At 35.3% G+C, this 25,977-nt stretch overlaps 1 protein-coding gene across 1 annotated transcript; it reads right to left on the bottom strand.

The window, feature by feature from the left end:
* Positions 1-14,967: 14,967 nt before the first annotated feature.
* On the bottom strand, positions 14,968-21,798 carry LOC149149207 (3-hydroxy-3-methylglutaryl coenzyme A reductase 1-like). The gene is made up of 4 exons (XM_089445389.1): positions 20,586-21,798; positions 19,628-19,809; positions 19,136-19,482; positions 14,968-15,695 (listed from the first exon to the last, which is right to left on the bottom strand). Exons 1-4 carry the CDS (start codon positions 21,509-21,511, stop codon positions 15,456-15,458), a joined length of 1,695 nt encoding a protein of 564 aa, XP_089301515.1. The 5' UTR covers positions 21,512-21,798; the 3' UTR covers positions 14,968-15,455.
* Between the last annotated feature and the right edge of the window lie 4,179 nt (positions 21,799-25,977).

Below are 25,977 nucleotides of genomic sequence, written 5' to 3'. Positions count from 1 at the left end.
AGAACTCTACTTTGTTTTCAAGCCTCAAGTCTTGTAATAGTTTTTTATTTATAATGAAGATGAGTTTTGTTTTGAGCCAGCACCAAGTTAACTCAGAGGGTTGAAGCTCTTGGGTTAGGGCCCGACCCTAGCAACCAAAGTTGCTCTTTATTGTATTGTTATGCTAGCATAGATTCCTGTTTTCTATTCATTTGCCTAATTAGATGCATTTTCATTACAGCGGTAGTATAGATTCATGGTTTCCTATTCATTTGCTTAAGTAGTTCATTTCCATTACAGCATTAGCATAACTTCATGGTTTAGTTGTTTATTTGCTTAAGTAGTTGTATTTGCATCACCACAGTATAGAGTAGATGATTCATGGTTTAACTGGTTATTTGTTTAAGTAGTTGCATTTCCATTATAGAGGTTTATTATTTAACTGTTCATTTGCTTAAATAGTTGCAGTGGCATTACAGTAGTGCAGAGTAGATCATTATGCTTTCATTCAATTAGTAGGATAGAAAAGAGAAGATTCATAAGGTTGTCCACAGGTGTCTCGGCCTCACCTCCTCCCTCTGGGACCATGACGTGAGGAAGGAACCCTGCAGAAACCCCAAAAACACAGAGTTTCACTTTTGCATGGAGTTTGTTGTTTGATGCAATTACATGGTTCATTTCATGGTCATTCATTCATTTCCTGGTCATCTGTTCCTTCACCCTCTGTCTAAGACCTCACTCATACGCCCATTTCCTTCAACATGAGACGCCTGAGTGGAAGTTGTTAATTCACGTTGTAATCAGTTTTTAACCGTAGATTGCCTTACACAGCAAAACCCGACCAATCACCACCTAATTCATTTTCAACGCTGACTTTATGCACTTCAAATCCCCACCATCGATCTACCTTGTCTGATCCAATGGCTATCGCACACCCACTCGCCAACTAGATCGGTCAAATATCCACCATTGATCTGCCTCGCCAGATTCGACGGTTATCGTGCAATATCGCGTGGATTTTTGTTCGGTCGTTATCCTCCCAAGGGCACGCGATAAGAGTGGTTTCCCCGTGCTACGTGTCACCCGGGGAGGCTAATCGCGTAAAATTTTAGAAAACATCTTACAGCTTTGAGGGCACATGAAATATAGCTTATTGCCTTCTAAACCCGCTCCCTCATTTCCGCACTTTCCTTTATGCGCTCCAATCTCCACTGTCGATCTGACGGCCATCGCATCACCCACTCACTAACTAGCTTGGCCCATCTCCACCATTGATTTACCTAGCCAGATGTGATGGCTATCATGCAATATCACGCGGATTTCTGTCCAACCTTTATCCGCCCGAGAGCACGCAAGAAAAGTGGTTTTCTCGTGCTACGTGTCGCTCGGTAAGGCTAATTGCGTGAAATTTCAAAATACAGTGTATGGTTTTGAGGGCACGCGAAATACAGCTTACCACCTCTGCAAACCCGCTACCATTTCCGCATGTTTCTTTTGCCCACGATCTAATCTGTGTCATCCATCTGCCAATTAATCATGTCCATCCATCTCTTGATTTGGCCTCCGCGATATAATCTCAGTCATCCATCTTGTTAGTTAACCCTGTTTGCCCATCTACCTACGTACCCTCCTACGATCCAATCTCAATCGTTCGTTTGCCTTTCACCCGACTGATCCAACGTTTCTTATGCACTGTCGCTCCCTTACATCCTCTTTTGACCAATTTTGATCTTTGACTGCTCTTCTACTTAAACACAGACTTAGCTTAGTTTCCTTTGCTTACCCCTTAGTCTAGTTTTAATGCTTTTTACTTATGCAACTTAGATAGCAGCATTAGATTAGTGTTGTTTTAGAAATTTTGCTTCACATATCTGTTTAGATGGTTAGTTAGGGTCTGGTGTGAGTTAGCATTACAAGTTTTTTTCTTCATTACTGCAGTGGACTAGCTCTCCCTTAGAATATAATTTGCTCTTCTTCCATCAAAATCAAGCTTCTTCTGACCCTATAGAAGTCTGGCTTGGAACCCCTGGGGTCCCTTGCCAAATGAGCAGTGACAATAGGCAGTACCTTCACTTCTACTTGTGCATATAGCACTGTCACCTCCAAGTTTGTACGAACCCTGGGTTGATAAGTAAATATTGTAGCCCTGGGAGTTGCAGCATTCTTGCTGCAATACCTAGGCTCATCAAATACCATGGTATATCCGCAAAGTGCCTTTCATGTGCTTTTCATTTTTACTTTTATGTGTGTTAATTCAAACTTCAAACATTTTGGTTTGTATTATCTTATCTTTCTTGTTTGTTGGTATGCTTGTATATCTTTCTTGACATGCATTCCCTCACCTACATAGGCCAGCCAATGCACGGTGGCTGCATTTGAAGTATCACTTTATGTAAGTGTGGCCTATGCTTTGTTTAGGTTAGGAGTAGGAGTATTTTTTCTTTTTTTGTTGTTTTCCTTGATTTCCTTTACTTTTTTTTTATTTTACTCTGCTTCTTTCCTTTTGTTTGTTTTCTTTTCAATTATAGGTTAGCTTCCGCATGAGACCATGTTTGGATTCTCAGACAAGCTCAGTGAAATCCAAGAGGAAGTTGTACTACTATCAATGCTTGGTTATCTGTCTATTCCCTCTCTTTATGTAAATATTTCATTTCTTTTAGTCGATGATACTCTGATGGAAAATACATTCCTTTCGGAGAGAGTCATGGTGAAATCATGATGCTTGCACTTTTAACTAGTATCGCCTACTCTAATCGGTCTTCTATTCTCTATTAATCCTTGTCAAGTAAGTTGAGCAGAGTAAGGAGAGGGGGAAAACGTTAACAAGTATGTCATATAAATATCCTTTTCTAAAGGGACAACCTCTTCTGCTCTCAATAAGTCAGGATCCCTCTTCCACCTCATGAAATAAATTAGTGCATATGCACAATTCTTTGAACAAGTAAAAATGCAAAAAAAATGGAAAATGAAATAAAGGGAAAAAGAAGACAAACACTTCCTATAGAGAGTTGAAGCAAGCAACTCTAACAGGGTACTATCCACGCTCGCTAGCATCGGAGCTATGCTTGTGTTCTTGAAGTGACTCCGTCGGGGTACTATCTAGGCCTGTTAGTAGTGGAGCAACACCAGAGATGAAAACTAAGATTGACAATATTTTTACTTGTTCATTTATATACTCCTCATCCCCAATCGAAACAATTCAGTCTAAGTTGGCTTGGTATGTGTGTTGCTAATGAAGAGATGGTAAGGACTATATCTTTAACTCAAGCTAAGTGAATAAGATGTGATAATTAATGAACTGAGCAATACTTCCAAAAGAGTTAGACTTGTTTGGCATGAGACAAGGTCCATATAGAGAGCGGGAGTTATACCAATGTGTCACTAGTGTTGTAGCGGCTACAACCACATATATGCTTCGATTTTGGAGTCTCCCTTCATTTCCAAAGGAGCTCAACTTGCACTGATCTAGGTATTATTTCTTTGATTCGGAATTTCTTTTTCATTTGTGCTTGTGATGGCTTGTTTCCACACCTAACTTATCTTTCTAAGTCACAAGCTAACCTCCTAACTTGGTATTTCAGCAGTTTTAGGCTTGCCTCCAGAAGCTGCACAATCCTTGAGGGCAAGCAGCCTTGATGATAGGATTTGCGCAGTCCTGATTGGCAGTCGTCCTTGAGCTCATAAATTGCATAGTCATGGGAGGCAACTCAGCGTTGAGCCCAGAAATTGTGCAACCCTCACTAAGCTCAGAAACTGTGCAGTTCACTAAGCCGGAAAGTTGCCTAGTTCCCTAGAATTGCGCAGTCTTTCCCTGCAGTGTGCGTGGCAATTTTCCCCAAAAAAGAAAAAAAATATCCCTAATAAATAAGGATCTATTTTTAGAATCCCTAAGGACTTGCGCTATATTTAGAAACGTCGGCCAAGTGTCGATTTTTCCTTGATTTTAGGCATGCGCGTCATAAACTCTAATTTGTCCAAATCTATTTAATCTAAACTTCTAGAGCTCAGTTGCACACTCAATCTTGGAGCTCTAGCATTCCCGAGGAGATCAAGGAACCTTCGGTGCAATCGTCATCGCTTTTCCAGGTGAGTTTTGCTTTTGTCGTCTTTTATTGCTTTTACTATCACTTTTTGTTGCTTGGCTTGTGTGAGTGTTGTTTCACTTGTTTCTCTTCATGATTGTTAGTGTTTTTACTTGCTTTAACTTGTAGAAGTGTTGTTTTAAGGTTTATATTGCCTTTCCCAAGTGTCGCATCAGTTTTCTTATTTTCGCACCAATGGTCTACGTTGCAGAAATTCTCCTCACATACTTCATTTTCCTTCCATTTGATTAATTGTTGCACTTGATTCACATGCATTTAATTTCACTTAGTCAAATATGCACTCAACTTCACACAATCTCTCATATCTGCTCATTTTCCACACTTCCCTTAGCCAGATCTAGATTTCCCTTGGCGGGATTTCACTTTGCCCAGATGACACTACACAATCCTAAGGCTCAAGCCACAAGCTTGACCTCTGGAATTGCACAGTGTGCAGTCCAAGCTGGCTCAAATTACGCACTGCGCAGTTCCAAGAGCCAGCCTATCTTCCTGGCCACTAAGATTGTGCAATCCACAGTATCTCCTAGTAGGCTGAACTGCGCATTGCGCAGTTTCAAACCACAAGCTTCCACCTTGGTTGTTGGGATTGCGCAGTGCACAATTCCCACAGGCATTTAGTCCCTCTTTCCAGAGAAAATTGTGCACGCCTCCCCATCAGATGTTTGGTTTGCTGCTTGAACTTGCCTTGTAAGTAGATTTCCTTAAGATTGACATTTACTTTCCATGAGTGTCCTTTTTGTCCCACGGGTATTGAAGTTATTGAGAACCTCTCCAGCAATCACTATTACCATGGCATCTAAGAGAGTTACTTCAAAAGAAACCACTGAGAGCAGTACTAGGGAAGCAGTTGAGAAAACATCAGTTGATTTGCCAGTGTATGTAGATACTCAATTGTTTATAGAAAAGGGATCATCATTAACATGACAACATATTAAAGATGTGTTTGCAAAGGACTTTGAGGCAGACTTAGGGGACCAACAGGTTTATCTCAACATCCGGCAATCAGGGCTATATAAGGTTACATGCAAGTATCCTACCTTCTCATGTGCAGATATCATTAGCTGGATTGTCTCACACATTGATGAGAAGACCATGACATTGAGTAGTGCCAGCGGGCAGAAGCTTTCCACCTTCTGGGCGTAAGACTTTCAGCAAATGTATCACTTATGTGAGCTAGTAGAGTGCATGGACTCACTCTTCTATTCCACCCACAGCTATGTGAACACAAGAGACATTGTCAAACATTGGGTGAAAGAGTCATCGAAGTTTTGATAAACACCCACCCATGTGTACAAGACAAATTCCCTCAGGAAGGCTTACCAACTCCTGGTTATATTTGCTTGAAGAATCCATGGTCAAGAGAGCATGGGAACCTTTCCTGAAGGGTAGGTAGTCTTATTAGACCAAGTGGTGAATGATGGAAGGTCGTTCAACTGGTCAGGTTTGATGGCTCAATAATTAAAGGTCAATGTAGCACAGGCTCAAAATCCGCCTGAGGGTGAGCGAGCAAGGTTCTTTAAGTCTGCATACTTATTGGATGCAATTTCTGCACAACAACAGTTTCTTGGAATGAACTAGACATGGACAACATGAGAAACTTTTGTGCACATCTACTGCAAGTTGCTTTCAGAATGCAGTTATCGAGGAGTAATGGCACGGCTAACTAACCACTTCATCACCCCGCAGTAAAAGCTTATCTTTGAAGAATATCCACCTTGCATGTCACGAGAAGAAATGGAGGCAATAGCAGACATTGCAGATTGGTATGCCTTACCAAGTGGCACCTTCATTAGAGTGTTTGGCGGAGAGAAGCCTTCACATGTTTTACCAAGGTATGCCATTGACAAACTTGTCATGCAAGAAGTATCATACCATATCGCTATAGGGTTGTCAACAGTGCTATACTAGAAGAAGAAAGCACCATGGCCCACTCTTCCTTTTCATATTGGATTATACGAGATAATTAACTTGAAAGTCAAGGACATCGAGGCAAAGGAGATAGTGAAATTTGAATTCAACATTCAGGACTTTAATCTATACGATCCCCCCAGTATTTGCAAGGATCACTATATGAGACTTTAATTTCCATGGATCAACGAGGCATTCCATTGGCCAGAGGAGGATCCATGGAGGCACTGTTACAATGCCTCCAAAATCCATGAGTTGGTCATCTTAGCAGGGACCTAATAGGCTACTCCACAGACGATAGCAACTCCAGAAGCAACAACAACAGAAGACAGTAATCCCATGTAGGACAAGGGAAAGAGAAAGATTGTTGACAGTCCAGAGGGAGAACAAATTTGTAAGATGAAAGAAGATCATATTCTCATGAAAGCAACTTTGGCAGCAAAAGCAAAGAGGAAGTAGAGGATACAGAGAGATAAGCTGAGGAAGAGAGAAAAGTAGAGGTTGTAGGAAGCAGAATTGACGTTGCGGGAGACAGAGCAGAAGTTGAAGGGAGAACAAGAGTTGAGGATGAGAGAACGAGAAGAGAAGTGGAAACATGAAGAAGAACAAAGGCAAGGCACGATGACATAGGAAACAACACTGATACAAGTTGAAGTGGAGGAACAGGAACAACCAGTAGATGATGCGAAAGGTGAATAGATGCAGGATCGGGAGCTCGCTCAACAGATTGAGCAATTGATTGAAATGAAAGACATGGAGATGGAACAGGAGCTGCAAATGGAAGATGTTGATCTTATGCTGAGAGCACCACAAGTCATCCCTCAGTCTCCACCACCTACAACAATAGAGCTAGCCCTAAGCAAGCAAGGGGATGTTGTTCTCTGTGATGATGATCTAGTAATATATGTGTACAATATATTATTTGATGAGTTCCAAAGGAGGATTGTACAAGCGCAGAGAAAGAACTTTTTGGATTATCACTTATCACCTGCATTCATTAGAGAAAGGGTGATAGTGTCGGACACCAGGAAGCATCCAAATTCCATTGTCGAATCCAACTTGGCCTATGCAGGAGCAACAAATCAAATGTCCAGTATTTGACAATTGAGAATGAGCAATTGGCATGAAACTTGCAAATTGTGAGGCAAGACGCAGAACAACTCCGCACAACGATGCAATGTAGTTTCTACATAGGTATACTTGGAGGAGATGAGAGTAGAGATACTTTTTGAAGTATCAACACTTGGAGAAACCATGTGGAAGCTCTATGAGGGGTTTGTCATCGTACATAAAGCAGTTGTCTGTTTTCATGACTTACAGCAGCAGAGAAAAGAATTTGTTAAAACTCTCAAGAACATACAAGCTTCCATTACCTATGTGCAAGAGTGGACAATGCGATACAAAGGGGCACCGCTTGACTTAGTGAATAAAATGAAGCCATAGACAGAGTTGGAGAAAGCGAAGTTTCGAATGTTGTTTCAAGACAACAAGCAGCTCATCTCATTCATTGGCAGAATTCAGGCCTAATATGTACGGTTGTTTAGTAGCTTGGATGTCTTGGTGAGAACACACTAGTTCCCATCAGTGGGTTCCCTCACCAAAGCCAAATCCAAGAACCGAGTCTGGCAGGAGATCGAAGAGTACTTGGAGAAGTTGAGACAGAATTCCACCAAGGAAGACTTGGAGTCGAACAGACAAAGCATGCAAAATTTCATCAGTGGTCATGTCCAAGTCAGAACAGTGATGCTCACTCATGCTTCAAAACGAATTGAACACAGGTTCCAAGACAGTGTACCCGGATGCCATGGAGGCCAGAGTCCTCTTCCAGCCAGACACCATTACACAATTTTGGGACAACATCACACAGTATCAAGCTTGGCACCAATATTTGACTGAGAAGTAGTAAGTGGAGGTTGTTGAGCTAGACCTCACCCAAACTCAAGCATCATAGTGTTGTGTCTTGTTACGCTGTCAAGTTGTCTCTACCCTATTTTGTCTTAAATGGGTACAAGTGTAAAATGTAATATTATTTGTAATTATGTTGTAAGTGAAATTCCAAGTGCCAATATTGGAATATGAAGATTCATCATGTAATGTAATGTGTCATTTTGAAAAGAAGTTGAAGATTCATGAGGGTAGTCCAAAGGTCATAAAGGGGATTTGAAGAGTCACCCCATCTTGTTATAAATAGAACCTCATAACTCATGTAAAGCTTTTGGAAACCAAACTTTTGGCTAGGCTTAGGCTTAGAAGGAGCTTGGGAGTATTTTGAAGAGTTTTGGCTTCTCCGTAACATACTCGCCAATATACTTCTTTAGAGGAGCAAGTGTTCTTGAATGTAATGTTCCACTATTAGAGCTAGTGATCGTCAACAGTATATGTATGAATTGAACTTTCATTTATAATAATAAAATCAGAGCCAACACGCTTTCATGCATATATTGTGAATATAGTAAGATTATTCTTATTGTATTTACAATGTATGTTATTTAACTTAAGCTTAAGCTTATGAACTATTTCATTTGCATTTGTATGAATCTTGTTGGATGTGTGTTGTTGTATTCGCTCATCACTTTAACTTGTGGACTATTTTGCATCTTAGCTTGTGATGTCATTATGCTCGTGTGTTCCTTTCAAGTTTTGTACTATTACAGGCTTCCAAGGGGCTCACTTCCTTTTCCCTTCGTGTGTTGGAACATTCATGCATCACACTTGACTCTCTGCAGGTTTACACACTTGCTCTCACCCAAAGTTATCATACTTCCCTCTGTGTGTTTCCACAGTCAAGGTTTACCACCCACTACTTGAACTTCTACTCCAAAAGGTGTGAGGTCTAGTTGGGACTTCATATCGGGGAGATCCCCTGAATGTTGGTAGGTCTAGCACCGTCAACAGGATGCCCATTATTGGCTAGACCATTGGGGGATAAAGGAGGAGATCATGTTGAAGAATAAGAATAATATTAAAAATATTGTTACTTCTAGATTTAAGGATAAGTTGTACGACAATAAAGAGTTGGAGGGAGAAAGGAAACTAAGATATTATAAGGAGGTGATCACCCCCAACCTTAAAAACTATAATTATTTATTTGTCTTGAATAGTGTCAAGAAAAAATGAACATTGCTAAGATAAAAACTAATTCTCATTAGCTTCAAAGTAAATCTGGGCACTGATCAATTCCCAAAACATGGGATAAAAGAGTTTGTCACCTATGTGATACTAAAAGGGTTGAAGATGAAAACCACTTTGTCCTAGATTGTCGAGATTTTACTCATCCATTCTAAATTTCAAAATATTTGTTACACTACCAACCTTCTAACGTTTCACTCACTTCTTTTCAAGCATAAAAATAAAATATTGAAAAATCTCAATTAATCTCTTTCTTTATTAATATACGATAATAACATTCATTATTATCATCGTTACTAAAATATTTTTTTAATTATTAATATATTTTTTTAAATACCAAACCAAATCCACATTAAACAAGAAAAATTATAATTTCAACAGCAATATAACTAACTATGTAAATTCTTTATTTTATTATAATTAACATTATCTTTTTTATTTAACAAATATTTTATTTTTATTTAAAAAAATATCACTATCAACTTCACTTTCACAATCAAAAAAATATATTTTTATTTAAAAAATATCACTATCAACTTCAATTTCACAATCAAAAAAATTATAATTTTCTTCCTGCTAAATATAAAATATGCTAAAGCCAATTACTATTAAAAAAACAATATAAATCATGATCCATTACCATCTTAATTCTTGTGAAAATGAATCCTAATTTTTTTTAGTAATTGAATGCATTATATATATATATATAGAGTATAGGTAACAAATCCATTAAAAATATTATAATAGGATTCATAATAATCACATGCTGTTCAGGAAATGAATTAAATATTTAAAAGTAATAATATAAAATAAGTATATTAATCTTTACAACCGTAATTGAATTGTAAAGGTAATAGGATTCATAAAAATCACGCTGTTCACAAAATGAAATAAATATTTAAAAGTATTAATATAAAATAAATATATTAATCTTTAAAAGCGTAATTGAAATGTAAAGGTTTTATTTTATAGAATAGTCTAGATAAAATTTTAAAAGTTAAGTTTTATTTATAAATAGTCGAGATTTAAATTTATGGCTGGTGAGGGATAAAAAAAATAAAAAAATCATATCTAATTATTTAAATATTTAAAAATACAAATGAATCAGTAACGAATCAAAAGACATAAAATAAATTTTATATATATATAATTTAAATTTGTGAATAGTCACTTCTTTATGTTCGTTATTCTTAGTAGTCATTGTTCTTCGATGTCTCATGTGTTTGTTGGTTTTTTAGTAGTCAATGCTCTTCGATGTTTCATGTGTTCGTTGGCTCTTTTAGTAGTCATTGTTCTTCCATGTCTCATGTGTTCGTTGGCTCTCTTAGTAGTCATTTCTCTTCCATGTCTCATGTTTTAAGTCAAAGATTGAATCCTTCCCCATTCTCCATTAACCGGTTCCTTCCCTTGGTCTTTGTGAACCAAACTCCTATCTCCCAATCTTTCTCTTCTTCATTAATTGTTAACCTTTCCATCAATAGAAATGAAATCTCTACTTTTGAGATCCCCACGAAGGTAAACATAGATGTTTATCTCTCCTCTTATCCCAAGCATTTTGGTTCGTCTTCAATTCATGTTCCCATTATGCGCGGCCTGCTTTCCTCCAGCATGGATGGTCAACCCTCCACGTCCATTGGCTTTCACGGAAGTCAACGTTCTTTGATGTCTAGGGTTTCAATGAACCAGACCCCTCTCTCCCCGTTTTGTCCTTATTCATCAAATGTTGACCATTCAAGCAAGAGAGGTGAAGTCTCCACCTCCGAGACCCCTCCTAACATGAACCTTGATATTGACTTCTCCTCTAATCCCAAGAATTTCCCCTCTTTGGGTCTTTCGTGTCTTTCTTTTTTTGGATCATATAATAATAATAATAATTCTTTTGATTCTAATAATAATGATACTAATAATTTTGAATAATAATAATAATAAGAATTTCTTCTATAAATTCTTATACTAGTATCAATAATAAATATATAATTTTAACCTTTTTAATAATAGAGTTGTTAATCTTTCGTATTTTTCTTTTGATCCTCTTGTTTATAGTCTTTTAAAGCAAGGTTTAAATTTTGCCCTTGCTCCTAGAAAAATCTTTGTGGAAGAGATTATTTGTCACATTGAAATCAGGATAAGGGACTTACAGAACGCTACTAAGGAAATCATAAGGCAAGACTATGCAGTGATTCTAAAAAAGATTAAGCACCCTAAGAACAACCTTAGCAAACCTAAGTTTGAGACTCACAAAGATTTGAACAATAACAAAAACATTGTTGTTCTTGACGCTGACAAGGGGGAGTTGTTGTTCTCTTAGAAAAAGAGGATTACCGAAGAAAAATGTTAAATCACCTCTGTAATAGCGGGAGCTACAGAAAACTTAATCAGAATCCCTTAAAATAGATTTATAAAACAGTTGCTCTAGCCATAAAATAATAGTAGCATTGTTTTTTTTTAATCTAGGATAATCGGTAACTGGTGAGAGTTATCCTGAACAGACCCAGGATCAAATCTGATTGGCTGCCACTATAAACCTAGGCTACGTGCAACAACCTGCAAGTCGCACAATAGCAGGTAACTTATGCCTCAACAAGAGCCGAGACGTCCTCTATGGGGTCGCCTACTCTTCTAGCCAAGACACAACAAGTCAACATATACTCAATGGGATTTGAACCCTCATCTCGTGGGTATCACCCAGCGAAACTCACCGCTAAACCCCATATCACTGTATAAAATATAGTAGCATTGTTAACTCCCTTAGCCAAAAGCTTATTGAGAGTATCCCTCTCACTCCTAGGATATATGGTCTTCCAATGATGCATAAGGAAAGGGCTCCCATGTGTCCCATCGTCAACACCATAGGAGGGACGACATATCTTCTTGCAAGTTTTTAGCCAATAAGCTAAAACCTCTTATTGGCCAAACTGAATCCTTTGTCAAAGATTTGTTTTCATTTGTCAACGAGTTAAATGGTATAAGGTTGGATCCTGGTGATAATCTGGTGAGTTTCGATGTGGTCTCCTTGTACACTAATATCCCCATTAACGAGGCCATTGAAGTCATCAAATGCATTACGAATCCAAATACAACTTATTTGGTTGAAATCTATCTTACATCTCTTTTATTCAATTTTGAAGGGGAATTTTATGAACAAACTTGTGTCATGGCCATGGGTTCCCCCCTTCCTCGTAGTGGCTAATTTGTTCATGGAGGACTTTGAATCTAAGGCCTTGTCCTCAACTCTATTCCAACCTAAGCTTTGGAGAAGGTTTGTGGATGACACTTGCATCATTTGGTCTCATGGTCGAGAAAAATTGGACCTCTTTTTCCATCATAACAATCAATCTAGTTCCATAAAGTTTACTATGAAATGTGAAATCGATGGTACCCTGCCTTTCCTCAATGTTCTTATTTCAAAAAGAAATGATCGTTCTTTCTCCCACCAATTTTTTTGAAAGAAAACGCACACTAAGCAATATCTTCATGCTAATTCTCATCATTTCCCTGCTTAGAAACTAAGTGTTCTCAACACCTTAGCCATTTGGGCATTATAGGTTTTTGATGAAAACCACCTCTGCAATGAAAAAACCCATGTCCTTAATTTTTTTAATAAGAATGGTTATAGTAGGCGCCAGTGTCTTAGAGCTTTCCTTAAGGTTGCAAAGGTCCTAGAATTAAAAAATAGACAAGATTGTAAGGATCCTGAAGAAGCATAAGGTTCCTACAACCTTTAGGCCCCTAGACACTATTTGAAGCTCACTAAGATCAATGAAGGACCCTGTGAACCCTAAGATGGAAAAATGTTTACATCATCCCATGCTCCTATGGGACTCCATACATTGGTGAAATTGGTTGCTCAATAAATCAAAAAATTCATAAGGACGCAACCAACATCAAACATGGAAGGTCCCGCTCCTCTGCTTTGGCAAAACATGCAGAAAAGACAAAGCATCACATCTGCATTGAAGAGGTCAAGGTCATTGCAAAAATTGATCATTTTCATCACCGTAAGTTTAGGAAAGCCTTGGAAATTGAATAGAGGCGTATCAATATAAAAAGAGAAAATGATTGGAGTATTAATAAGTGTATGATCCTCACCTTGTCTTCTTGAATTTTTTTTAATACATTTTTATTTATTGTTATTATTATTTTATTGTATGGAACAATTAAGTTTGATCATAATAGTCTATTTTATTTTAGTTATTTTTATAGGACTTATTTTATTTAAATATTAATGATAATAATAATAAAACTTATTTAATTCTTTATTTCTATTTGTTTAATTTATTTTTAAATTAGTATTTTTATTTTATTTTATTTTCTTAATGTATTTATTTTATTTACTTTATTAGTTTGATCATATTATAATTTAATTTTAGTTATTTTTATATGATAATTATAATAATAAAATTAATTTAATTCATTATTTACAATTATTTGTTTATTGTTAATTTATTTATATTAAAAAAATTATTTATTAATAAATAATAATTCTTTAGTCATCAAAACTAATTGTTATATTCTAACAGCTAAAAAAAATCTCTCTATATCTATCTAATTTAATGCCAACATCTAGTTTTTCATTTTGTCCAAAAAATGAACAAAAGATGAACCACCCAACATGTAGTTTTTCATCTTGTCCTAAAATGAACAAAAGATGAACCACACTAGATGGTTCTAAATGGTCGATCAAATTTTCTTATATCTGATTCTCATCGAAAGATTTCTTAGGGTATAAGTTATGGATCATAGAAACCTAAATTCAAAAATATAAAATAAGCTAAATACCAATTTAGATTTATCTTAATCCTGAGTTAAGATATATTTAGACTGATTTAATTATTAGTACTAGGAGAAAATCCAAGAGTAAAAATATCAAAGAAAAATGAAAGTAAATCACAATATTTTATTTTATTTTTTTAATTTTATTTTATTTTAATTAAGTTAAAATACTAGACATTACAACATTTCTACCATACTAGAAATAAAACCTTCGGAAAACAAAAATGTGATAAACATAAATACGTCATACATAAACATAAACTAAATACCATAACTAAATATCTAACACCTAATTAACCCCTACGCATTATGAGTTAGGTTTTGTAGGTTCAAAACATCCAAACAAATCTCTGCATATTGGAAAGGTTGCCCGAATTTACTGTTATTGCTTTAAGCCCAATATCTACGGGGTTTAATTCAAAGGTTTCCTCACCACGTTCCTCTTCATACATGAGGAAAGGTTGCACATTTAGGCCAATATATATGGGGTTTACTTCAAAGTTTCCTCACCATGTTGAAAGGGAATGTGGCCCAAATAGACTTTTTTCGCTTTAAAGAACAAAACACGAAAAGTTCAATCTAAGGGTACGCTCACCGAGTTTATGAGCTGGAATCCTAACTTCCAATAGATCTGCTGCGACATCTTTGAAAGGAACAAAGAAGTGGCCATATGGAGGATATATTGGCTTGGCTTTTAACTTTTTTGAAAAAAATATACCTATGATCTGACATTCCCATGTGAACAAAAACACAAAAAATATACCTATGATCTGACATTCCCATGTGAACAAAACACAAAAAATATAACTATGATCTGACATCCCATGTGAACAAAACACACATGCATAGTGTTCATGTTCCAGGTCATAATGGCATACTCTGACATCCCAATGAATAAAACACACATGCATAGCTCATGTTCCTCTACTTCCACCTCATATTTCCACCTCATATTGACAAAACACAGACCACATTCTCTGACACACAGAAGACTGCCCATCTGTTGGATTGCTGTATACAGGTGGCTGCTTGTTATATACCAGTGGTCATTATTATTAGGACTCTGCTCCAAATATACAAACAAACAAATCTTTTTTTTTTCATTTTCTCTGTCATTTTTAACAAGGATAGAAACAACTCAATTGCAGAGCTTAATTTTTATCAGCTTCTTAATTTTCTTCATGGCAAGAAGCCTATTGAATTCATATGAAAGCCTGTGAACTAGATCCTAAATACATACATAATAATTTCAACTGAGTTCTTCACACCTATGAATCACAGAAGAACATTAGAACTGATCTATACAGTTGGTATCAGCATACTGAGTGAAAGATGTCTTAGAACTTGTATGAAATCAAATAACATATGCAATTGAAAGCAGGTAGGAAACTTCTTTTGGAGGACCCCAGCTGATCAAATAACATATGCAATGCAAAACAGGTAACAGGTAGGAAACTTTCTTTTGGAGGACCCTAGCTTGATCAAATAAGTCTATTGCTATAGTAAAGATATGCAATGGAGAAAAACCATGCTGACTTTCTTGGATTCTAAGGACCATGAGGTTCAGGAGATTGCTTTGATATCCCTGCTTGATCTGTTGTACTTCATATGGCTCTTGACCAGCTGGCCTGCAGCCAAAGCAGACATGAGAGAAAGCTCTCCAGCCAAAACTGCTCCTGCTACAATCCTGGCCAAGAGCCGAGCATTCGCTCCGGGAGATTGCGCATTCGCTCCCTTTACTCCAATCAAATTCAAGCAAGCAGATTGTGATGCCAACTGAGTTCCTCCTCCTACTGTTCCCACCTGCAAGCAATGGACAGAAATAGGAAATTCTGAGCATAGTTATCCAAATCAAAGTCCTTAGACAGATAAACGCCCAGAAGTCATAAATACACCAACTCTCATTCAAATGCCCAATATGCACCATAACTCTTAGTAAAGTATTCTGAACATCTTATTTTTTAACCTTTCCCTGGGCACATTTTTCCGAACAGTTTTACTTAAAATCAGGTGAGAAGAACGAGTGGAAGGAGAGAAATGATTGGAATTGCAAATATCAATTGTCGTGACTGTACAATCCATATGTAATAGGAATTTTCAAAATGTTGAATCAAATTGTGATTGTATAATCCATAATAGGAATTTTCTTGATGCATCTAATTATAGAATATCACTTGTTGAGATTGTACCATGCATGTGTAATAGAGTTTTTTTTTAAGGATGTTGAATTTAATTATAAATTCAAATATCAATTGTTGGGATTGTACAATTCATGTAATAAAGATGCATGTGTAATAGAGTTTTTTTAGGATGTTGAATTTAATTATAAATTCAAAAATCAATTGTTGGGATTGTACAATTCATGTAATAAAGATGCATGTGTAATAGAGTTTTTTTAGGATGTTGAATTTAATTATAAATTCAAATATCAATCGTTGGGATTGTACAATTTATGTAATAAAGATTTTCAAGATAGTGAATCCACTTATAGATTCAGATATGAATTGTTGAGATTGTATATTCTATATGTAATAGGGGGTTTCAAGATGTTGAATCCAATAATAGATACATATATCAATTGTTGAGATTATACATAACATGTGTAATATGTGATTTCAGGATGCTGAAACCAATTATAGACTCAGATTTCAATTGATTCATAGACTTATTTTTCAATTGTTGAGATTGTACAATAGATATGCAATGTTGTTGAGATTGTATAATCTATGGGTAATAGGGTTTTTTTAGGATGTTGAATCTAATTATGATTTTCAATATCAATTGTTGAGATTGTATAATCCATAATATTGTTGAGATTATATAATCCATGTGTAATAGGGTTTTTTAGGATGTTAAATCTAATTATGATTTCCGAGTTGAGATTGTATAATCCGGGTATATTAAGACTTTTTTGGATGTTGAATCTAATTATGATTTCTGATATCAATTGTTGAGATTCTACAATCCATGCATGCATGTGTAATAGGTGTTTTCAAAATACTGAATCCAATTATGGATTCAGATATCAATATGTAATAGGGGTTTTCAAAACACTGAATCCAATTATGGATCAGATATCAATATGTAATAGTGGTTTTCAAGACACTGAATCCAATTATGGATTCAAGACACTGAATCCAATTATGGATTCAAATATCAATATGTAATTGGGGTTTTCAAGACATTTAATCCAATTAGAGATTCAGATATGTAATAGGGCTTTTCAAGACACTTAATCTAATTAGAGATTAAGATATGTAATAGGGGTTTTCAAGACGCTGAATCCAATTATGAATTCAGATATGTAATAGGGGTTTTCGAGACGCTGAATCCAATTATGAATTCAGATATGTGATATAGGTTTTCAAGACGCTGAATCCAATTATGAATTCAGATATGTAATAGGGGTTTTCAACTCGCTGAATCCAATTATGGATTCAGATATCAATATGTAATTTTCAAGACACTTAGTTCAATTAGAGATTCAAATATCAATTGTTGAGATTGTACAATCCACGTTTAATAAGGGTTTTCAGGATGTCTAATAATCCACATCCAATAAGGGTTTTCAGGATGTCCAATTTGGATTTTCAGGATGTCCAATAAGGGTTTTCAGGATGTCCAATAAGGGTTTCCAGGATCCAATAAGGGTTTTCACCCTTATTCAGGATGTCTAATAAGGATGTCTAATAAAGGTTAATAAGGATGTCTAATAAAGGTTTTCAGGATGTTGAATCATTCAAATATTAATGTACAATCTATGTGTAATAGGGATTATACACATGGATTTTCAAGAAGCTGAATTGTACAATCTATGTGTAATAGGGATTATACACATGGATTTTCAAGAAGCTGAATTGATTCAATTCAAAAATGCAATGTTTTCAAATTCAGTTAATGCTTTGTAAAAAACTAAAAAATTCTAAAAATGTTAAGACTTATCCTAATTTGCCCAAGCTTAAAAACAAGGAATCTAGTCCATCAAATTGGACAAGGTTGCAAGCAATCTAGTCCATCAAATTGGACAAGGTGGACAAGGTTGCAAGCAATCTAGTCCATCTAATACTCCCAGTTGATAAATAACCCATAAATCATAAATACACCTAACTCTCATTAGGTGCCCAAGATTACCAGTAATCTAGTCTGTCAAAATCAACACGATTACATCCAAAACGTTTAGACTTATCTTGATTTGCCCAGACTTATCTTGATTTGCCCAATCTTACAAACAAGGAATCTAGTCCATCTATTACTCCCCGGTGATAAACAGCCCATAAATCAGAAATACATCTAACTCTCATTAAATGCCCAATATATCAGCCCATAAATCAGAAATACATCTAACTCTCATTAAATACCCAAGATTACTAGTAATCTAGTCTGTCAAAATCAACAGGGATTACATCCAATCTGCAGCACAATCCAGCTTACCCCTCAAGATTTTTTTATAAATTTAATGAAGAGTTATTTGATTGTGCTAACCACCTTAAAATGCACAATCCTAAGATTCTTTTCTAAATTTTAAATAACCAAGATTACTAGTAATCTAGTCTGTCAAAATCAACAGGGATTACATCCAATCTGCAGCACAATCCAGCTTACCCCTCAAGATTATTTTAGAAATTTAATTAAGAGTTATTTGATTGTGCTAACCACCTTAAGATGCACAATCCTAAGATTTTTTTTAAATTTAAATAAGAATTATTTGATTGTGCTAACCACCTGAAGATGCACAATACTAAGATTCTTTTATATGTCAAAACCAACTGCACAATCCTAAGATTTTTTTTAAATTTAAATAAGAATTATTTGATTGTGCTAACCACCTGAAGATGCACAATACTAAGATTCTTTTATATGTCAAAACCAACAGGGATTACATCCAATCTGGAGCACAATCCAGCTGCCCACCTTAAGATTCTTTTATAAGTTTAAAAAAGAGTTATTTGATTGTGTAAATCACCTCAAGATGCACAATCCTTAGATTCTTTTAAAATTTAAATAAGAGTTATTTGATTGCGTTAACGACCTTAAGATGCACAATCCTAAGATTATTTTATAAATCTAATTAAGAGTTATTTGATTGTGCTAACCACCTTAAGATTCTTTTATAAAATTAAGAGCTATTTCTGACATCGTCTTCCATTTCCTGAACAAAACAAATAGGCCTCAATTGCTTTTCATTACCACACTATTGAGACCAGAGATAGTCTTAAAAAGGTAATCACTGGAGATTTTCTTACCTCAATGCAAGGCATTGTGACGGATATATGCAGATCCTTGCCACCATTGGAAGCCTCCATCATTGTGATGCAATGAGAGCTCTCAACGTTTTGGGCAGGATCTTGGCCGGTTGCAATGAATATAGCAGAGACAATATTGGACGCATGGGCATTGAACCCCCCCATGGCACCAGCTAGTGCAGATCCAGTTAAGTTCTTGAGCATGTTCAGTTCCACTAAAGCTGGAACAGTAGTTTTCAGGACCTTCTTAACAATAGCCTCAGTGATGACAGCCTCACACACTACTGATTTCCCACGCCCTTCAATCCAGTTCACAGCTGTGGGTTTCTTGTCTGCACAGAAATTGCCTGACCGTGGACCGAAAATTTGGCATTTAAACAAAAAGCTAACCCATGAAAATGAAAAACAAAACAGGGAACCCAGAGTTTACAAGACCTCAAATAGGGATAACTCAAAAGCCAAATACCAATCAGAACGCATAGGCAGACTCACCAGAAACACTGATAACATCCATGTCATGAAACTCATTCTGAAGAAAATCCAAAACATTCTGCACTCCCTTGGATACCATATTCATCCCCATGGCATCCCCAGTGAAGCAAGAAAACCTAATGTACAGATTCCTCCCTGCAATACCACACTGTAGCCCTTGCAGCTTAGCAAATCTGCTGGTCCTGTTATGCAGATCAGATCAACAAGAAATAATCAACACCCACAAAATAGCTATTACTCCAATTATTTGGTGAGTTTTTACAGAAACAAAAACCTGAACTCAATGGCAAGTAATTTGATCAAATATACACATGGTAAGAAAAATTGTGGAAATTTTGTGTTTTTTCTTCAACTAAGACTTCAAAAAAGAAAAAACAATATGTTTCCAGGTATTTTTAGATTTAGATTTTACTGTTTGATGAAATTTGAAGTTATTCAGATTAATTTCATATAATTTCGTACTCAACCCAGAAAAGCTTAAGCTGTGTATAAGCTGTGTACAATCCTTGTCGGGCGGGAGATCTATCAACTCTGATAAAGTGGGTGCATACATTGAATATGGGGCAGGAGATCTATCAACTTTGATAAAGTAGGAGAATGAATTGAATATGGAGCAGGAGATCTATGGACTCTGATAAAGTGGGTGCAATCATTATCATTGAATATGGACATTACCAGAAACCCATTTAAACAGTATACGTGCTTAGGTTTCCGAGCTCAAGCTTCCTAAGCTGCTCTACAACAATTTGCCCATATTAGCACAGACCCATTTAAAACATATGCCCCTCAAGCTTATGAACATGGAGGTGATATCAAACCAGATTTAGATGGGTGTGTTAATCATATTTGGAATTGGAACACAGACATAACCACAACCAGGCAGCATACCATAAAGGATTTTGGAGGTATAAAATGCTTTGCATACAAAACCAGAAAAGCAAGAAACTTATTATCATACCTGTTGAAGATCAAAGACAAGTTCTCAGAGTTATTGGGATCTTCAATGTAATACTTGAGATCTGCAGCTCGTTTTGCTGTGGCGAATCTGACCACGGGAGCTCTGGTCATCCCATCTCTGAGAAGGACACTGGTGGCACCGCCAGACATATGAATGGCCTTACAACCTCTATTGGTGCTTGCAACCAAGCATCCCTCCGTGGTGGACATAGGCACCATATATTCAAGCTCATCAAGAAGAAGAGGCCCTGCAACTCCCACAGGAATCTGCACATACCCAACAGGCAGTTCACAGCATTGGCCAAGAATGGATTCATAATCAAATCCCTCCAAGGGCAACCCATCCAAAGATCTGCCAGTCATCATCTCCAAGGCCCTCCTCCTCACCCGGGTAGATCTCGTACAATCCCCAAGAGTCGACTCGAGAGAATAAGAAGCCACAGTCCCATTGCAGACAGCTGCTGCAATATCATCATCTTCATTATCCCCCAACGAAATCCGCTTCAGCTGGACTTGCGGAGCACCGGGCTTAACTTCATCCTTGCGAACAGGGCTAATCGGTTTCTCGTCTTCCCTCACATCATCATCATCATTGCCCCCAGTGATGAAATTCTGGACATAATCGATGCCAAAGAATCCAAGCAAATATATGAATGAAGCAAGCTGAGCCACAATAGCGACCAACTCCCCTAAGCTCAGCACATGAAGGGGCGTTGAAGTCCTAATCTTTTCCCTCCATCTCCTCATCAGAAAATAGGAAGCAGTGAAAAACAAGATAAAGAAAACCTTGTTGGTCAGTCCCACAGGCAATGGCAAGGCATCAGATGCCAATGTCCTTGAATTTTTCATCTTCTTGCCAGTCCCAGACTTACCAGAACCACAACTCTCCATACAATCCTCCATCTTCTTGTTGGAGCAACAATCCATTTCTCCACTAAATTTTCTTGTTTTCCTCAGCACAAGGCCATCCACTGAACACTGGAGAGAGAGGAAGAAATCCTTTGGAATCCCCCCAAACTCCCGGGATGAATGCAGTGGAAAAGCCAGGGATTGCTGCTAGTTATTTATAGTCCCATATTTCTCTCATTGCCTAAATACTTTTAAATTCCCTGGTCACTACAACTGGCCTTCCAACATTTTCGCCATGTAGGTACGTGCCATGATGGTACACGTGGGTTGACCACCTTCGAACTCGGCTGGTTGTTTATGCAATTTACTCACCCCTGGTGCAAAATAGGGTGATCGATGCAGTGACACTGGAGTGACTTATTAAGCAGACACCTCTCAGCCTAATTTATTAATTTTTAAAATTTTGGTAACCTTGTCTGATGTGTCAATTTAAAAAGTGATAATTCGTTAGTTTCCCATCATGAAAGAAATTGCAATCAGATTTTACAGATTACGAACTTGGTCTTTTTTTTCTTTAAAACATTTTGAAAATCTTACGACTCCAGAGACTTTCCCACCGCTTTAACTTTATTGAAAAGTGAAGCTATCACCACCATTCATTCAATTGAACTCTTCATGGACACCAAAGTCACTGGTGTCATGGTCTCATGTGCTTGAAAAATTTTAATAAAGCGAATAGCATGATAAACTCCACGCTCAGGATTCTATAACCTATACATATACCTGTACTGAAATTTAAAAAAAAAGGCATATGCCTGTACTGAAATTTAAAAAAAAAACATACACCTGTAATGATTGCAGTGTCCATAAGGATCTAGATACAACTATGCAAGTAAGTAGGCGACAAATTAGGGATTTTATTAAAATATCACTTCAAAATAGAAAAGGTTCAACGAACCACAATGATCCAGGTATCTTTATCTCAATCATGGTTTATATTTAATGTATAAATATGTCATTACAGCCAGAGTGCTTAAAAGTCATAAGGTTGCTGAAAATATAATATGGTTGAAAATAGGTTCGCTGTGAGATCAAAATGGTATTTTAGGTGTAGTTTAAGGGCGGTTCAGTGTTTTTGTTAAAAGTGGGTGATATAATTTCTTTATTAAGTTGTTATTTTTTTGGTTGAATTTAGATTTTTGTGATCTATAATTTTTTTATTAAGTTGTTATTTTTTTTTGTTGAATCTAGATTTTTGTGATCTATATCAATATTTTGAGAAAAGTTTTCCGCGGAAATCACATTATAATTCATTTATCGATGAGTTTTGAACCAACAAATACGATTCATTGTCAAAACAAGTTTAAAATATATTTTTAATATATAGATAAATTTAATATTTTAAAAAATCTCAAATTTTATAGTTTATACAATTAAAATTTACAATTATAACTAATTAATTAAATCTATATTATAACTAATTAATTAAATTTATTTTATAACTATTTTTTTTAATGGGGGGCTAGGCGCTAGTCCGCATTTATTAGGCCATTATGTACAATATATTACAAATATTCAAGTTGATAAACAGCATATCCATCATACATCATTAACCATATAACAACTGCAATCATACAAATCGCTGTAGAGCAGCTCACGAAAGGAATCGAAACCGGGCAGGGCACGCATAAGCCGGCAGCCCTGCGGTTCAACCATGCACCCGGGTGCAAATTTTTATTTTATAACCATAAAAATGTAAAAATATTTTATTAATAAAAGTGTTTAAAATTCTATAAATTAAAATTGTTGAATTTAGACTTTTATGATCCATATTAATTTTTTGAAAAAAAAATTCAGCATAAATCACATTAGAATATATTTATCTACGCATTTCGAACCAATAAATGTAATTCATTATCAAAACGAATTAAAAACATATTTCATCACAATAAAAATTCTTAAAAATCTTCCCTGATTTAAAATTAAATATATAATATATTCGTAGATGTGAAATAAGTGGCTTGTGAAGGTAAGGTTGATTTAATGTTGTTAAAAATACATTGTTCGGTGGTTGTGAAAAAACTGGCTTAGAAAAATAAGGTGGAAAGCATTAGTACACATCATAATTGAGCTTTAAAATGACCATTATAAGATAATGTTATTGTTATTATATAAGTAATTATTATTTTAATGATTTTTTAAAAGTTAAGTTGAATATATAATATTAATATTTATATGAAAATAAAGTTAAGTTAAAACTATTAAGATTTTTGTGAAGATAGAAGTTGTATATACGATTTTTTTTTGAATACTAATGCACTCACATAAAATTAACATTTTTAATTTTAATAATTTAATTTTAGTAAGAATTTTTTGCAGGATTCAACCTGAAGATTTCTCCATAGTTGATTTATCTTTTGAAAGAGATTTTTTTGCAATGTTTATGGGTCAATGTATTGACTCTTTTATAAGTTTTGAGTTTTATGTTTTTTTTTTTTTTTTCCTAGTTTCTGATGTTCAGATATTTGGGTTAGTTATATTATCTAGATATTTTAATATAGATATTTTGTATAAATTGTTGTTTTATTCATAGAATAGAATGATCTTTTTTTCCTGATATCTTTTTATACATTTTTTTTTATTGTCGCTCTATTTTTTAGAAACACATTTTCAATGTATATGTTAAATGTTTTTATATCATATTTCTATGAATGAAATTATGTATTTTCTTTTAATAAATAATTGATTCTGATTCATGTTTTTATATTTAAGTGTAAATACATAATGTGGAACAAAATATAATGTAGAATATGACTTGTTTTTCATAAAAGTAATATATGATTAAAAAAATGAAAAAACAATTTTAAAAGTCTTATATGAAATAAAGTTGAAAATATATTGTTCATAGTAGTATAAAAATAAAATTGAAAATGAAGAAATCTGGTCTTCTTTTAGAGGAGAAATTACAAGTCAAAAATAAATATAGAAATTATATTTCTTTTAGAGGAGAAATTACAAGTCAAAAATAAATATAGAAATTATATTTATTTTCCTCTTTTGGACATTAAAGCAATGTCATGACTTATAAGGAATTGTGAAATATGAATATGATATGAAACTAATATTTTTAATTTAAAAAAAAAAAATATATATATATATGTAAATATATAAATATATAACATGATTTTTTTAGAAAATAATGTTTTATGTTTTATAAATATAGTGTTCATCTTAAATTCAATTAATATTTTATATTTTATATTTTAATTATTTTTTAATTTAAAAATAATATATATAATAATATTTTAAATATAATTTGCACTATTCAAAATTACGTATTTTTTAAAAATTAAATCACTTTTGATATTTCAATGTTTAGTTATTGTGATTTTCTAACATTGTGGTTGTTACAAAGGCAGTGAAGTATCGTGATCTTTATAGGTGTAGTTGTTTATCTTTTTCTCAAATGTTCCACTCTAAATGACGATTAATCATTTCATACCAGATCATTATATCATTTAGTACATTGAAATGTGTGTTTTTTAAATAGTTTAATTTTTATCTTGGTATGGACTCTAATTAATTTTTTCAACAATTTACATGGATGGGTATCTACTCTTCAAGACTTACGTGTCAAACATATCTCTTGGAATCCAATTAGAATGTATGAGAGAACAAATTAACTCTCAACCACTTGAACTACCAACCTAGGACACGAGTTAGAACATTGTGAATTCCTCTAACTAAAAACAATAATGGATTATTGGTATGTGTTACACAGTATTTTGTCACACCTCCTATACTTCCCCAGCGGAGTCGCCATTTTGTTGATAAGGTAAATCCTCTTTGCGGACAGAGACGATCCCTCTAGCCCAATGAGTAGGTCTAGCAACTGAAGTGACAATCAACTAGACATCTTCCTAGGTTATTATTGAAATAAGAATGAAAGAGATCGCCTACCTTGTTTTGATGCTATTCTGATTTCCTTTGTTGAGGATTCCAAACCGCTTGTGTCACGGGCTTGTTCTTGCTTCTCTCAATGTTTATGCACCTGCGCAAGTGATCAAGACACAACAAAGCATGCCAAAACAAATAGAAAATCTAATAACAACCTACTTAACTGATCAAGTAATGTCAAGCTAATAATATATGAACATATACATTATGGGAAGATGAACCAGCAGTTGTGTATTATTAGAAAGTAAAGGGAAGCTTAGAACCAAAGCCTTGATGCTGAAAGGATATCGTTGAGTGGTAATCCAATTCCAAGCCAAGAACTCTCCAAGCACTCCTCCAAGTCAAATGAATAGCCTCTAGATAGAGTCTTAGCATAAGGGTGCAAATAGACATACACCAGCCAACCTCTAACCTGACCAATGATTTGGGAACGAGAGAGAATGAATTTATAGGCTAGGAAAGGGAGTTAGGATCTCTCCAAAGATAGGATTAGGCCCTTATCTCAAGGAGGTAGCTCATAGGGATAAGACCAAGAGGCCAAGTTGGGAGAATTCGACCTCATCTATGTCGAACAACCTCCAGCTTGC

This window comes from Pinus tabuliformis, chromosome 9 (assembly GCF_031772625.1).
Source record: "Pinus tabuliformis cultivar Carrire ecotype Pingquan chromosome 9, CPIR1, whole genome shotgun sequence".
Lineage (NCBI taxonomy): Eukaryota > Viridiplantae > Streptophyta > Pinopsida > Pinales > Pinaceae > Pinus > Pinus tabuliformis.
The sequence above is the reverse complement of the archived record's forward strand: the minus strand, read 5'-3'. Positions and strand labels throughout refer to the sequence as shown.